Consider the following 16,414-nt stretch of genomic DNA (forward strand, 5'->3'; position numbering starts at 1 on the left):
GCAAATTGAAAAATTCCGTTTTACTTGGTTTTTGAATAGAGATAACCTTTTTGTATGGATGCATTTTCTGGTCCTGTCCTTCAGCAGATGCTCTACAGTCCACAAAAAATAGACTCGAAAGAAGACAATAAGCAAAATAAGCATGGCCAGAAACTAATGTGGGAATTGGGATTGTATTTCTCTACTCGTTTTGTATCCACTATGTGTTCTCTTTGTCTTGCCAACCAGAGGTTTCTAGTAAAGACTCCATAAGCATATATACACCACTTTGAAACATCACTAAAAGAACCCGATATCAATAAGCTTTAACATATCAATGTAAGAAACAAGAAAGCATATTTTTCATGCAAGAAAATTGTGCTAGAGTTATACAATCCATCACACCATTTCATGCTCTGTTCAGAACGTTCTCTTTTCTGCTCAATTACATTATAGTATAGCTATAGCATTGTCATGTCAGCACCTTGGTAACCATAAGCAAGAAAAGAGCCAGATAAGCCATAGTCACCATGACAAGCATAAGTCGAAGTGGTTTGGGAGAGAAAATTAGGCTGCACAACAGGTACTTCTGCCGAGATGTTCGATTTTTAAATCTGCTTGAAAGCGCAGAAAGAACAAGCAAAGTATGGAGGCAAGGAGCCAAAGGTGCTCCTACATTCATCAGCTTCCGCAGTATGGTCAGAAGTACTCCTCAAGCTGTGGCATCTGAAATTTCCACCACAGAACCAGAGGTAAGTGACTGCCTCACAATACTTTGGTGTACGAATTCTGCTGTACATATCTTAAGGCCTGAAACAGACACACCAGCATGAGTTAAAATAGCTTTTCTAACATGTGCCCGAGGAAGTGAGTCGCTCCAAGTTTATTTTTCATTTTGAGATTATTGATGGTAGGTAAAGTTCTGTAGCCAATGGGGACCAAAATGACCATAACGACCCTTAGTTCCTGCATTTATGACACACTTTTGTAAAGATAAATGAGGGCATCAAGATCACTAGATCACGCTGTTAGAAGTGGTCCAAATGGCAGATCTGACGCCTATAAGATACCCATGTGAATTTTAGCAGACACATGGTCCCCATTGGCTTGGCAATAATTTATGCACTCATTTTAATGCAAAGATAAGATGCCTACAAAGTGTTGTTCTTTTTGTGTTTTTGGTCATCAAGAGAGTGATATATTTTCTATAAAAGCAAGCGGGCTGAAGTAGTAAGTTTCACCAGTTCCATCCTTTTAGAGAAATTAAAGCATAAAACATTAAAACCTCTTCTCTTACTCAAAAATGCAGGCTGCAAGTACTCTCACTTACAATGAAAAGATGCTCGCAAATTATGTGCCAATCTATGTGATGCTCCCTGTAAGTGACAAACAATTCTAGTATATTATGCATGCACTGTGCTGTAGTATACAATATAATTATCATGACCAACTACCAAGTAAAAGTGCTAATTTTTGTTTGAATTTTCCTTTCATACCAGTTAGGAGTTATTACGACTGATAATGTTTTAGAAGACAAAGACAAACTCGAGAAACAGCTTAAGGAGCTACAAGCAGCAGGTGTTGATGGGGTCATGGTAGATGTGTGGTGGGGGATCATAGAATCCAAAGGGCCTAAGCAGTATGATTGGACTGCTTATAGGAGCTTGTTTCAAGTAGTTCAAGAATGTGGACTGAAATTACAAGCTATAATGTCACTCCACCAATGTGGTGGGAATGTAGGAGATGTTCTAAACATCCCACTCCCCCACTGGGTACTTGATATCGGAGAATCAGACCCTGATATCTTTTATACCAATCTAAAAGGTAACAGGAACAAGGAATACCTCACCCTAGGTGTGGATAACCAGCGTCTCTTTCATGGACGAACTGCAGTTCAGGTAAGCTTCTCAAAGATTTCAATATGATTAAATTCATGCAGTCATCTAGTATTCAATCTTTTATGGTTAAGTATAGGTTAATTGTTGTATTACATGATTTTTTCGAAATCAAGATAGATAATCTGACTCAAATAATCACAGGGTCAGCAAATTCAAGTTTGTCTTTTATGCATTTGTTTGTTTAAAGTCTGGACTAGTGCTTTATTAGGTTTAAAATCTATCTGGTTACCCGATCATTTAATTTACTTCATGCCAAAACTGACTAGTAATTTTGTAGATATATAGTGACTACATGAAGAGCTTCAGAGAGAACATGTCAGATTTTCTAGAAGCTGGACTTATTATAGACATTGAAGTGGGGCTTGGGCCTGCCGGAGAGCTTAGGTATCCCTCTTATCCGCAAAATCAAGGATGGGCTTTTCCAGGCATTGGAGAATTTCAGGTGGGACTGATTTTATTAATTTGATAATCCTATGGCTTATTGGTCCTGTTCAAACAAACTCAAGTTTAAAACACATTACCTATCGACTATTGCAGTGCTATGACAAGTATCTCAAAGCAGAGTTCGAAGAGGCTGCAACAACTGCAGGTCATCCTGAATGGGTGTTGCCAGATGATGCAGGAGAATACAATGACACTCCTGAATCTACAGAGTTCTTCAAATTAAACGGGACATACCTTACTGAGAAAGGGAAGTTCTTCTTGACTTGGTACTCTAACAAACTGCTGAGCCATGGTGATCAGATCCTGGATGAGGCCAACAAAGTTTTCCTGGGCTGTAAATTAAAGCTAGCAGCCAAAGTAAATCTTCTAATGTCATAACTAACTCATATTAGGAGTACTTACCATCTTTCACCCAATGTAAATCTAAGAGTCCATGCTTGATCATGAAAACAGGTCTCTGGAATCCACTGGTGGTACGAAGCTGATAATCATGCTGCGGAGCTTACTGCAGGATACTACAACTTGAAAGATAGAGATGGTTACCGACCTATAGCAAGGATGCTGTCAAGGCATCATGCCATGTTGAATTTCACATGTTTAGAGATGAGGAACTCTGAACAAAGTGCTGATGCCAAAAGTAGACCTCAGGAACTTGTTCAGCAGGTAAAATCGAGAAATCTATTAAAACCTGATTTCCTAAAACATATGAAATGCTCCTTTTTTTTTTTTGGAAGAAACCTACAGAAATATATCTTTCTTCACTCAACAATTATATAGTATGAGAAACATGAAATTCCATTCCAAACCTCCAGTAAAACCCAGGCACTAGCTAGAACCTATAAAATATAATTCTTACCTTAAGTATTCTCCACAATTAAAGAACATAGGAAAAGTACAAAGAACTTTAATAACCAGGAAAACGATTATGATAGTGATGCATCACAAAGTACAATTGCATACTATGACAAATATGTGTTGCACATGCATGTGCAGGTTTTGAGTGGAGGTTGGAGAGAGACCATAGAAGTTGCAGGGGAAAATGCACTTGCAAGGTACGACAGTGCAGCTTATAACCAAATCCTTTTAAATGCTAGACCAAATGGCGTCAATAAGGAAGGCCCACCAATATTGAGGATGTATGGCGTGACATACCTTCGTTTGTCTGATGAACTGCTACAAAAGACGAATTTCAATATGTTCAAGACATTTGTAAAGAAGATGCATGCTGATCAGGTAAGCCACCTTCATGCATGTGCCTTAAGAATATGTTCTTTCATGATGAAAGATAAAATCTCATACTGTTCCTCTTTACTGCAGGATTACTGTCCAGACCCAGAGAAGTACAACCACCACCTAGTTCCCTTGAAGCGGTCAAAACCAAAGATTCCAATTGAAGATCTTCTGGAAGCAACTAATCCAGTGGAGCCATTCCCGTGGGATGAAGAAACAGATATGAGTGTCAGTGGTGGTATACTTGCTAATTTGATTAGAAAAATCTTTTCTCTATTTAAGTGATACAAGTATACAACAGCCAAGTAGGAAGGTCTAGAAGCAGCCATTAATGAATTAAATAAAGTAGTTGGATCGGGATAACCAATAAATTAGCATAGTGGCAATGTCAAAACAGTTTGAGATGTCTGCTTTCTGAATGAAAGAATTTGTATTTCCCTATGGAATATATGTACAAATATGTAATGAAAAAAGATTAAGATTATTCACCAATAATCACCACAAGAGCAAACTCCCTGTCTAAAGTGGTGGAACCTATGGATGTCTCGCATTATAATCTCTCGAGTCATAAGCTTAGAAATCATTTTCGTTACAGTGTGGCAATCATTGCATACTCGGAGATTCTTGGTGATCCTGATTGTGGTACCTGGTTCTGTGTTAATAAGGGCGAAAGCAATTGCCAATCTCTCACTATGATCCCAAAGCATCTTCTCCTTGACTTCTTCTTCAACATCATAGAACACTGAAGTGGTGTCAGGCTTGTATCCAGCCTCCTTGAGTCGCAGGTTCAAGTCTTTTAGCTTGGCATAAATATCCTCTGTCTGCGGGTGTGACTTATCTCCCACTACGAACCAATGTACCATCTTATCTAACTCCACAAAGCTGCAGCCGGGTGGTTTTTTCAATCCTTTCTTTCTCACCATGGCTCTCACTCTTACCACATCATCCCATCGCTTCTCAGCAGCATAAATATTGGAAAGGCAAATGTAGCTGCCAACTCCTTTTGGGTTCATTTCGAAAACTCTCTGTGCCGAAATCTCCGCCAGCTTGACATTTGGGTGTAGCCTGCAAGCAGAAAGAAGTGCAGCCCATATATCACTGCTGGGTTTTACTGCCATAGTCTTAATGAGCTCATATGCTTCATCTAAGCGCCCTGCTCTGCCAAGAAGATCCACCAAACATGAATAGTGCGCAAGTCCAGGCTTCACATTGTATTCTATGGCCATTCTATTGAAAATATCTTTACCCTCATTGACCAGGCCTGCATGGCTACATGCTGACAAAACTGAAGTAAGAACCCCCTCATCCGGAGTAAAATTGTTTGCCAACAATTCATGATAACAGGAGACAGCCTCTTCTCCCCTTCCATGAACACCATATCCTGCAACCATAGCACTCCAACAAATCAAATTTTTTCTAGGCATCTCATCAAAAACACGACGTGAACAAGACAAACTTCCACATTTAGAATACATGTCTATTAGGGAAGTTCCCACAATGATATTTACACCAAACCCTTTCTTCACAAGGTATGAATGAACAGACATGCCAAATTGCAAAGCGCTGATTTGGTAACAAGCTCCAAGCATAGTTATGATAGTTACTTCATCAACTTCTGCACCTTCCATAACCATTCGACAGAAAAGTCTTAAGCTTTCAAAAGCATCTCCATTCCGCTCATAACCGCTAATCATAGAGTTCCATGACACAGTATCTTTCAATTTCACCCCATCAAATAATCGCCTTGAATAAGCCACAGATTTGCAATTGCAATACATTTCAATAAGAGAATTGGTCAAAAACTCATTACAAACCTCACCGCTATTTCGAACCACATAGGCATGAATTGCCTTCCCCTGCTTCAAGGCCATTAACTTAGCACAAGCAGTGAGGATTCCAAGCAAAGTCGTACCATCTGCTTTTAATCCAGCTTTTCCCATTTTTTCAAAAACTGCTAACCCCTCTCTCGGGTTATCGTTCTTCACATAACCCGAAATCATTGTATTCCAAGAAGTTAAATCTCTCTCTAGCATTCTATCAAACAGCATCCTGGCCGATCCCATATCCCCAAACTTCGAGTACATTGCAAGAAGAGCATTGGCCACATAAATATCTGACTCCAACCCACTAACCACTACCTCACTATGAACTCTTCTCCCAATTTTCACAAGCAACAAATCACCGCACGCCTTAAGAACAAAAGGGTACGTAAAATTATCCGCCTTTTGTCCAAAACTAAGCATTTCGCGGTACAAAACAATGGAATTCAATGAACATCCATTACAAGCATAGCCCCTAATCATGAAATTCCACAAGAACGAATTTTTCAACAGAATACCATCAAAGATCACCTGGGCTTGGGCCATCCTACCGCAATTTGCGTAAAAAGCAGCGAGCTTGGTGCTTAGATAGGTGTTGTTTTGCAGATTGCCAGAAGTGACCATGAGGGCATGGAGCTTCTGGCCTTTTGGGAAAGATTTGGTGGTGGTGAGTGATTGTAACATGGTTCCACATTGTAAGGAAGTGAATGGTGGGCTGAGAGCTTGGTCTTTGAAATGGACAGTAATGGAGGTGCAGAGAGATTTCCTGAGGAGTTTGAAATTGGTATTGCCATTCATGAGAAACGAGGTTCGGAAACATAAAAAAAAAACTTCTACAAAGTTGTCAAAGACTATGGCAGTGTATTAGTGTAGTGTATAAGAGGTGGCGGGCATTTCAGTTCATCACTGTATTTTGGCTCGTCTCACTCTTCAGGCTTCACTCTCCAAAAGAGTACAGTAAATTAAAACAAAAAACCTGAACAAAATCAATAAACGTGGAGATGCGGGGTATCGATCCCCGTACCTCTCGCATGCTAAGCGAGCGCTCTACCATCTGAGCTACATCCCCTATTTGTTAATATTATGTACTGAGTATTTATTTAACCGTTGGATCCATTTATTTGATTTCGAAGTCCTACTCCAATTTCTGCCTCTGGTTTATAACGGGTTCGGAATGAGCATGAGTGGAGCTCATCACTCTTCTTTCATGGCAGGTAAAGCCTCATGGATTCTTTATTATTTATCAGATGAGTTCGAATGACCTTTTAACGAAACACATGCAATAATCAAGTGGCATTAGGCCTACAGAAGTTGCTCGAATTGATATGCTATTGCATCAATTGATAATTTGATTTGACAGCTACTGTTACAAAATTGGTGATAATTCGTAACCTCTAGTGTTGAGTGTTGACCAAGATTGCTTGGCAAGGACCAACTGGGCACTATATATATGTGTATTAGTTTTATTATTTTATGTGTTTACTATTAATATATGTTGGGTTGGTTTCTTATAATAAATCTTGCACTAAAAATATTTGTTAAGAGAAACAAATATGGCAGTCGCCAGGAGGTGTAATTATAGGGGAGAGCGTCCCACATCGATTGTTCTCCGCACGTCTACATTACATTACGCGACGTTTTCTTTCTCTCTCCTCCTAAATCCCCGAAAAACAAGAAACATCCGGACGAAGAAAACTCCCAACATCCTTTCTGGGTTGGAATTGGAGGAGGCGGAGGAGGCTCTGCGCGCATGACTCTGTGCTTTGAATATTCATTTGCAGAGCATTTGTTACATTGGTGGTCGTGGAGAAGACATTGCATTGTTTGGATTGGTAAAAGTATAATATGCGTTGCTGCTTTGCATGAAACGAATATTGAATCTCAGGCGTTGAGAATGAAGCTTGTGGGTTCTTCATAAAGGTGAAGAATTTTTACGTGGGTTATCGGCAAATTGAGTTGAAGAAGACGCAGAGACGGGCACGCGGCCGGCCATTGTTGGAAGATAAAGGCTGGTGGTGTGGAAACGTTTCTGTTTGGTTGGAGGGAAAATTTGGAGGATTTTTCTGTCAAAGTTCTATGAAATGAGAAGGGAAATATACGGTGGATATGGTGATTTGGGAAGGATCAGGAACGCAAATGAGAAGAGGGAGTTATGCGGCTGTTTTCGGGATTCTGCTGTGTGCATTGGTAATAGGGGCCTCAGAGGGGGTCCGGAGGACAAAGGAAACGTTTTGGCGCGATGGAGGAGCTGATTGGGTTCCTCACCAGGACATAGACCAAGACATGGTAAGGACAAAATTTTAATCCCCTTCACTTTTTTATTTCTTTTTTATTTCTTTACAATTGGGATGGTTGTTGCTACATATAGCTGTGTGCTTTAAAGAATTGGGAAAATTGTTTTGCATTTAATTAGAAATTATTTGAAATATTAATTCCATCTAAGATTCAAAAGAATAGGAATTCAAGAGAAGAGAGCCGAATTTTATTCATTGGGAATTCTAGATGAATTTGCAATAATTTTGCGTAATGTAATGTGTGTAACATATTGAATATTCATCCCAAAAGTTTAAGCTAATAGATGGAGGCACTCGATGAGTATATATATATATATATTCTTATTAGACGCTTAGTCCACCAATTTCGCAGATAGGAGCAAGTGATTTGTAGAAGTAGTTTCAATTGAAGTGTACATGATGCTGACAGAAAAAGGTCAAATGACCAATGGCAAAAATAAAATAGCAGAACTATCAAGGAGAAGAATATAGTGTTAAGATTGTAATATTGGGAAACTGGATTTGGCTGTGCGGAGAAATGACACCTGCAGTAAGAGGAAAGAGTGAAAACTGCATTTGGCTGTGGAGAAATGAACTCATGCTAGTTTGTTAGTTCATTCTTACACAAGATTATCACCAAAATTGACTAGATATTCTGATTACAGGCAGAACAGGTATGGGTCCATTGCACGAAAGAACTGATAGATGGGAAAGATGCTGTTGAGAATTTTGACTTGTATATCCCACAGGATGCAACAAGTGACTTGGAAGCAGTGTTCTTAACAAAAAGAAACAAGCACAATGAAATTTTAGATCTTCCTCCTGATGTGAAACAAACACTTGTTGATTGCTTAAGAAAGAAAGGAGTTCTGTTCCATGCTTCTGGAAAAAGGGCTAGCTCCAACAATTGGTATATCTACTGCCTTGAGTGGCTTTTAGGTTGGCCAAATGCTCCTAGAAGATATTTGGCCAGTGATTCAGATAGGCCAATGGAACCAAGCCCTGCTCCATCTCTAGCTCCAGGCCCTGCTCGAGTTCCAGCTCCAGGCCCTGCTCGAGTTCCAACTCCAGGCCCTGCTCGAATTCCAGCTCCAGGCCCTGCTCGAATTCTAGCTCAAAACCCTCCAGCTAAATCGCCCGAAAAGAAAGCACCTTCAGGTTCAAGTTCTAAAAAAAGTCCTACTGCTTCTGATTCCGTTCCAAAACCACCATCAAAGGAAGCAAAAGAGAAAAATACACCATCCAAGAAGAGTGACAGCAGTCGAACCAAAATAATTGCTATTGCTGGAACTGTAGCAGTAACAATTGTCGTTTTTGCACTGTTTTTGTTTTGCTGTCTTAAGAAAAAGAGAAACACACAAGTTGGTCCAAGAAATGAACAAAAGGATGACAGGCCTCTTCTCACCTTAGCTTCTGCTGGTATGTAATTTTTACATTTCTTTTATTGACTGGTGACCGTCTTCAAATTCTAAGGCATGCCACAATCTTTGTAATGCCGCAGGTTCTTCACAGAAGTCTACTAGTATAGGAAATGTCAGTAACAAAGAGTTCAACGCTAGCGTTAAGTTTGTAAACAATTTGTCCATGAAAAATGAAAATGATTCTTCACTGGCTGAGGCAAAATCATCAGAAGCTACAGCCGCAGCACCATTGCCTCTCCTACCACCTCCTCCTGGAAGACCAGCACCTCCGCCTCCTGGACCACCTCCACCACCTCCCCCTCGTGCTCGCCCCCCACCACCTCCAAAAGCTGCACCTATTCCACCAAAACCATTGCCTGGAAGAACCCAAATTCCACCAGTAGGAGCACATCGCAAAGGAAAGAGTGGCGACAGTGGTGATTTTGATGGTGATGGATCTCAAAAGGCCAAGTTAAAACCATTCTTCTGGGACAAGGTTGTTGCCAACCCTGATCAATCAATGGTCTGGAATGACATCAGTGCAGGATCATTCCAGTAAGTCTATAACTCTATCATGATGAATCTTTAAAAACTAACTTTCCACTATTAAACTGATTTTAAATACCCCAAACTTCCTACTTCTTTACAGGTTCAATGAGGAGCAGATAGAGTCTCTATTTGGTTATGCCGCTGTGGATAAAAACAAAATTGAGCGCAGGAAGGAGTCATCATCCTTAGAACCTGCAATCCAGTATATTCAGATTATTGACAGAAGAAAAGCACAAAATCTATCAATTCTTCTACGAGCATTGAACGTGACAACCGAAGAAGTTGCTGATGCCCTACGAGAAGGTGAATCTCCCTCCCTCCCTCCCCCCCCCCCCCTCTCTCTCTTTCTCCTCGAAGAAATGTCTCATGGTGACAAAGATTTTATGTGAGCAGCATACATAAAATAAGTTTCTTTTATAGGAGACATTCAATTTGTCATATGCTCTTTACTTGGGGACATTCTTCATTGTTTGCCAATCTAAAGTTCCAAGCATATCTTTTATTTGCTCTTCGTGTTAATGCTGTTTATGTGGCTTCAGATCAAACCAATGTCCCATGTCAATTGTTGAAGAACTGCCCCTCATACTTGGAACCACAAGGAAAATTCTATTTAAAGAAAATGGAAGATTATTGAAAAGTTTGGTTTGGAAACGATATTGAATTGATCAGCACATGTACAGGACTAACTATCAAGTTGAAAATAATAAAAACTAGAAATACTATGTTTTTTTTTGGTTGACAGAAATACTCTGTTTTTAGTCACTATTATGTTGTCCTGGATAATTGGCTAGCCAATGTGTTATTTCTTATCTTTTAAACATTGAGACTGTCAGGTTCAAAAGGTATCAACGACTTACCTCTATTGATTGAATTAGGTAATGAGCTTCCTGTGGAGCTCCTCCAAACCTTGTTGAAGATGGCACCAACTTCCGAAGAAGAACTGAAGCTTAGGTTATTCACTGGTGATCTTTCTCAACTTGGCCCTGCAGAGCGGTTCCTCAAAGTCATGGTCGACATACCATTTGCTTTCAAACGCATAGAGTCACTACTCTTCATGTGTTCTCTCCCAGAGGAGGTCTCTAACGCTAAAGAGTCCTTTGCAACTTTAGAGGTGAGACACTAGATCTCTCAATGCATATTCATATCCAATCATATGTTGCAAGCTTTCTTTAGAACAATTCTTAGTTTAATAGTCAGTCATGCCCTTTCTTTTCTTTTTCTTTTCTTGGTAATAAGTATGTGCATATTCGGGATAAGAAAGCATCATTTAAGTAATAATAGCAAGATGTTTCTGTATTTCTAACTATCCTCATCTTAAATGGCAGGTTGCTTGCAACAAACTTAGAAAGAGCAGGCTATTCCTAAAACTTTTAGAAGCAGTTCTCAAAACTGGCAACCGCATGAATGACGGTACCTACCGTGGTGGTGCTCAGGCATTTAGGCTTGATACACTCTTGAAATTGTCTGATGTAAAAGGAACTGATGGCAAGACCACACTCTTGCACTTTGTTGTTCAGGAGATCATCCGTTCTGAGGGCGTACGTGCTGCGCGCGCAGCCAAAGCAAGCCGGAGCATGTCCAATATGAGTACAGAGGATTTTGTCGAGGATATCGGTGAGGAATCCCCAGAGCACTATCGTAGCCTTGGTCTTCAGGTTGTCTCAGGTTTAAGCGATGAACTTGAAGATGTGAAAAAGGCAGCACTTGTAGATTCTGATGGCCTAACGTCGACAGTAGCAAATCTTGGCCAGTCACTACTAAAAACTCGAGAATTTATAAATATTGAGATGAAGAATTTGGACGAAGACAGTGAATTCCAACGTACACTGGCGAGTTTTGTGGAGCGTGCAGAATCTGATATTACATTGCTGTTGGAAGAAGAAAAGAGAATAACGGCTCTTGTGAAGAGCACGGCAGATTACTTTCATGGGAACGCAGGGAAAGATGAAGGCATTCGTTTGTTTGCAATTGTACGCGAATTCTTGGTAATGCTAAATAAGGCATGTACAGAGGTTAGAAATGCAGCAATGAAGGCGGGGAAGCTTGCCAAGAAAGAGGCTCCCACCACAGCAAATTCAAAAGAGGCTCCCACAGCAGCAAGTTCGAAAGAGGCTCCCACAGCAGCAACTTCAGAAAATGGTCAACCACCTTCAGAAAATTCTCAGCCACCTTCAGAAAATCGACAGCCACCTGCAGATTTTCAACAGTCAGCTGCAGAAATGCGTCAGAAACTCTTTCCAGCAATTGCAGAACGGCGGATGGACATTTCCAGTTCAGATGATGAAGAATAGGTATGCAAGAGTTTTTCATCTCTGGTTTCGCTATCTGAAATGAGAAGAAAAATTTCAATTATGTATTATATATGCTTTGGCTGGGTTTGCAGGCATTGAAGGTAAGCTGGAGTCAATCAGTCAAGTAATCCAATCGTGCTAAAATTACATATGCATAATGAAATTGGCCTTCAATTTTTTGGATTTTAGAAGACAATGCTATGTATGAAAAACTATGCTTCAAACAGATATCTATTCCCTACAAGTAAGCTAGTAATCTTTTTTATGTGCAAACTACAACTTCAAACAGATATTTATTCCCTAAATACATGTCCTCACTATTTTCCATTCTCTGCTGCAGATATCCAGGTGACTTAGAAATCATGAGGACCAGATGGTCCTTTGCAGAATTAGTCCATATCTCAAAACTTGTTGGTCAATGAAGGCTATCCGTTTCCAGAAAGAGCACTGCTTGAAAAAGGGACTCCATCCAGAGGCAAACAGGATGTTCAAATATACAGAAAGACCAGAACACCACCAACATTATTGCTGTTTTTGTCATCTTTATGATTGTACACTCTCATACGAACCAAATGCATTTAGTCCATAACTTTTAGTTTGTATTTTATGAACGTGATGTCTTGTTGAAGATGATGGGGGTTACATATTCTCCTAATCTTTTGGATTTTTTTTTTCTTTTAATCTTTTGGAATTGGAAGCTAGCTAGTTAGTTGTTCTAATTATTATGTTAAATATATAATTATATCAATGCAAAATTGGCTTCTCCAAATATATGCTTTAGCTTTGAAAAACATATATATATGCTTTAGCTATAACATTTTTTATGTGACCAAATCACACTTGTGACCTTACTTTGTTTTATTATGAGAATACGAGGAAAATTTCCGTTGAATTAGGCAATTAGCGTTGGAAAGCAACCCAAGGGATGTGGTCCCACCACCATAGCCCAATAGCTCCACGACACGTCACGAAGTCGCTGGTCAAAACCCTACTACAAGCCCTATATAAATCCTCTACTCTCTTATCAGCAATCGTCCCAATTACCCTTGTTATTCTGAAGGTTAGAAATCAAGACCGTCTCTTTCTGAATTCTGATGGCTCCGAAGCAACCTCTTGAAGACCAACCTCCCGCCACTTTAACTGTCGAGGAAGAGTCAGACGACGACACCGTCGACGAAGAAGAAAACGGCCCCGTTGAAGGTGAAGACGACAAAGAAAATTCTGGGGACGACGATGAAGAAGAAGAAGAAGAAGAAGAAGAAGAAGACGACGAGGAAGAAGAAGAAGAAGAGGATAATGAGGAAGAGAAAGAGAAATCCTTTTCTATGAAGACCCTTGTGACTTCTTCATCGGCGGTTTCAAATTCCCAATCGCACTCCGCCTCCGAAGACGAGTCCGAATCCGGGTCGGACACAGAGTCCGATAACAACAACAACAACCAATCGCCTTCGGCTTCGGACTTCACCATCAAGCCCATTGTCTCCAAGCCCATGAACGACTCCGTCAAGCCCGAAAAGAAGAACGCTCCGGCAAAGCCCAGCTCGTCGACGCCGGCCAATCCCGGGTCGAAGCGCCCGGCGGAGAGTGAATTGAATCCGAAGGATCCCAAAAAGAAGAAGGTGATGAACAGTGGCGATGATGAGGATGCCAGAAAGGGACGGCTTTGGAGCGAAGACGATGAGATTGCGATCTTGAAGGGAATGATAGACTATCAAGCCAAGAAAGGGTCCGACCCTTATGCGAATATGGGTGCATTCCATGAATATATGAAGAAAAATTTACGAGTCGATGTGAGCAAGAACCAGTTGATGGATAAGATCAGGAGGTTGAGGAAGAAGTACCTGACCAATGCGGAGAAGGGCGAGAATGGCGAGGACCCAGTGTTCTCTAAGGCCCATGAATCCAAGTCCTTTGAGCTTTCGAAGAAGATTTGGGGTGTTGAAGCTAATGGGATGGATGATAATGCAAAGAGCAGTAAGAGGAAGCCAAAGCAGAGTAACAAGGTTAGCAATGCCACAGTCTTGGCGTTGCCTGTTTCGGGTGTGGCTGCGAAGAAAGAGGAGTTGAATGTGACTAACGGTGGAGTTAAGGCTGACCCAGATGAGTTTTGGTCCAAGTACCCATGCCTGAGTGGTTCTTTGCGGTTGGAGAATTGCTCGCCGAGGTCGGAGGATTTAGTGAGACTTATGATTCAGAGAATGCCTTTGATTGGGAGTTCGAAGGCTAAAGAGTTGGACGACAGGTGGAGGAAGTTGCAGCTCGTTGAAATGGAGCTGTCTGTCAAGAAGCTTGATTTGATGCATGAACAGTCTAGACTTGTATTGGATGCAATGAAGTCCCCGAAGGATTAGAGTTTAGCTTGAAGGTAATTCATGGCATCTTCGATTTTATGTTTATATTTTGAGCTGAAACAGTATTTTAGGTTTTGTTCTGATGAAAGCGGTTTTGTTTGAACCATGGGGGTTCTCAAATTTTGGTGAAGAGTATTATTTTGCTTATTACTCAGGAGTATTATACATCTGTTACATGGAGATTATATTGCTATAACTCAAGTGTTTTTCTTTATGGCATTATAGATCTCTCTTTTGAAGTTTAGCTTCATTGGAATTGAATTCTTTTTAATTTTGAGACTGGATGATGTCTGCTAAATTGTCTGGTTAATCTGAGAATAATATTAGAAAATGGCCTTTGTTGCGTGGTAACAATTTGTTTTATTGGTGGTGGAGACCATGATAGGGTTCTGTGTAGTCGTATTCTGAAGAATCAGGGGTAGGAAATCAGATCTAATTTAACGTATTAAATTTTTACCAAGCTGACTTATGGGGAGAATTTTGTCCTGTACAAGGGGTAGGCGTCCAATAGTTCAGTTTTGCATTACTAATCCAGTACTTAGATGGGTGGGATTATAAGAGGCACATAACATTTCGCTGTGAGCTGCAATTGTCATCCATGGAGTCCCCATCGTACCCAGTTGGGTGCAGTGGATCTTACTTTCTACGGATAGCAGCCCTCCATAGGCTGCTCTACGATGGAGTTGTAGCCAATACTACTTCCAATTCCATACTTGGTGTGTGTTTCATATGATACCAAATGATATGAGTCCATCTGTTTGCTATAAAACTGGCTTGCAAGGGAGTAGGGTTCAACCATCCGACGTGGGATTACAATTTACAAGAGGCACATAGCACAAGCTTTCTTTATGGAATTGTGATGCCTTTCTAAGTCCTGTTTCTAATTAATATGCATTTTTTAGGGTGATTGGTGTCCGTACTGAAGAGGTTCCTTGTTATTGTGGTCTGGAGAATCAGGGTAGGGACTGACCTAAATTAAATTTCATCAAGTTTTCTTTATGGAATTGAGATGCTTCTCTTAATCTGCTCTTTAATTAATACACATTCTTAAGGGTGATTAAAACTAATGGTGAACACGATAGGATAACTTTATGGTAAAGGGTCTTATTTAATTTTGGATAGGATAGGAAAAAATCCTCCCACATGTCTAATGTGTCAAACGGGGGGCGGGGGGGGGTTGGTTTTCCATTGGAGGGAAGCTAGCTTATGATGTTTGACTTGCGGGTTAAGTTTACTAGTTGTTAAACAAGTATGTCAATTAGGACATGCATCTGGGTACGAATTTGTATAAAGTCCATGATTTCAAATGTGCTGGCTACCAATCCCTTCTGCTTCTGGATTGATACATGATATTTTTGATTGTGTCCTCTCGTTTTGTATTTGGGTTTAGAGCTTCAAAGTGATGCACACTCCAAATGGCAGTGCTATCCAGCTGATCTATTTGGAGGATGTTTGAATTTAGACCCAGTTAGCCTCTTGTGTGTTTCGTTCTGCCTGCCCTGCTTCATTGAAGATGTATTGCACCGTTATCAGCTTTTTCAGTTTTTAGTTGATAGCTCTGTCATACTTAACTCTGCTACTGCTTACTGAGCTGATTCTTGTGACTGTAAGCAGTGTGCCTAGAAGAGATTTTGGCAGAGGACTAACTAAAAACATTCCAAAAATCTGTTCCATTTGAAGATAAGCTAAGTTGAGATGAGATTCTGTTTTAAGTTTCTGAGTTTGCATGTGGTCTATATTCTTGAAAATGTCGGTAAAACTGCAATTTTTTTCCTCTCCCTAGGAATGTTTGAATTATTGGACCTAATGAAGAAAAGATAGAGGTTGCTTAAATCACAGATACGAGCACCTAATTGTTATCGTTCATTAGCCCCATGTTTCCAAGTCTTAAAATAGCTCGCATTAAAATGGTTCCTTGGATGAGATGATCTTCTGTGATGTTGCAAAACCCATTCAGTGCTTCATACTCTAAATGTAGAAAGTGCCAAAGTTCCCCCAGTCAGATCAAATTTCTCTCATTGTTAAATCTGAACCATTGAAACAATCTAGCGGTGGAAATTAGCATCCCGAACTCAAATCGCATTTATTGTCCTGCAATCGAGAAAAATCCTACACTATGGTAGTGGTCCTAGTGGACATGGCCCAAAGAAAAGAATGCTGCTCTGTAAAGGCCCAAAAA

General features: G+C 40.3%; 3 protein-coding genes, 1 non-coding gene and 1 pseudogene across 4 annotated transcripts; 3 read left to right on the forward strand and 2 right to left on the reverse strand.

Annotated features, from left to right (window-relative positions):
• The first annotated feature begins 206 nt into the window (after nt 1–206).
• On the forward strand, nt 207–4,046 carry BAM5 (beta-amylase 5). Its single transcript, XM_086240195.1, has 8 exons — nt 207–731; nt 1,289–1,357; nt 1,479–1,877; nt 2,155–2,319; nt 2,415–2,678; nt 2,775–2,984; nt 3,315–3,554; nt 3,639–4,046. Exons 1-8 carry the CDS (start codon nt 510–512, stop codon nt 3,834–3,836), a joined length of 1,767 nt encoding a protein of 588 aa, XP_086096321.1. The 5' UTR covers nt 207–509; the 3' UTR covers nt 3,837–4,046.
• LOC147288193 (pentatricopeptide repeat-containing protein At3g12770 pseudogene) lies at nt 4,037–6,254 on the reverse strand (annotated as a pseudogene).
• A 113-nt stretch (nt 6,255–6,367) lies between these two features.
• Nucleotides 6,368–6,440, reverse strand: TRNAA-AGC (transfer RNA alanine (anticodon AGC)). The gene has a single exon. It is a non-coding gene; the product is annotated as a tRNA-Ala (tRNA).
• A 568-nt stretch (nt 6,441–7,008) lies between these two features.
• LOC147288195 (formin-like protein 3) lies at nt 7,009–12,458 on the forward strand. The gene is made up of 7 exons (XM_086241574.1): nt 7,009–7,657; nt 8,310–9,063; nt 9,146–9,599; nt 9,694–9,896; nt 10,469–10,704; nt 10,919–11,884; nt 12,225–12,458. Exons 1-6 carry the CDS (start codon nt 7,478–7,480, stop codon nt 11,882–11,884), a joined length of 2,793 nt encoding a protein of 930 aa, XP_086097700.1. The 5' UTR covers nt 7,009–7,477; the 3' UTR covers nt 12,225–12,458.
• Nucleotides 12,459–12,920: 462 nt separating this feature from the next.
• On the forward strand, nt 12,921–14,454 carry LOC147288196 (STOREKEEPER protein-like). Its single transcript, XM_086241799.1, has one exon. It carries the CDS (start codon nt 12,979–12,981, stop codon nt 14,233–14,235), a length of 1,257 nt encoding a protein of 418 aa, XP_086097925.1. The 5' UTR covers nt 12,921–12,978; the 3' UTR covers nt 14,236–14,454.
• The last annotated feature ends 1,960 nt before the right edge of the window (nt 14,455–16,414 follow it).

Source organism: Dryas octopetala, chromosome 4, assembly GCF_963921425.1.
Source record: "Dryas octopetala chromosome 4, drDryOcto1.1, whole genome shotgun sequence".
Classification (NCBI taxonomy): domain Eukaryota; kingdom Viridiplantae; phylum Streptophyta; class Magnoliopsida; order Rosales; family Rosaceae; genus Dryas; species Dryas octopetala.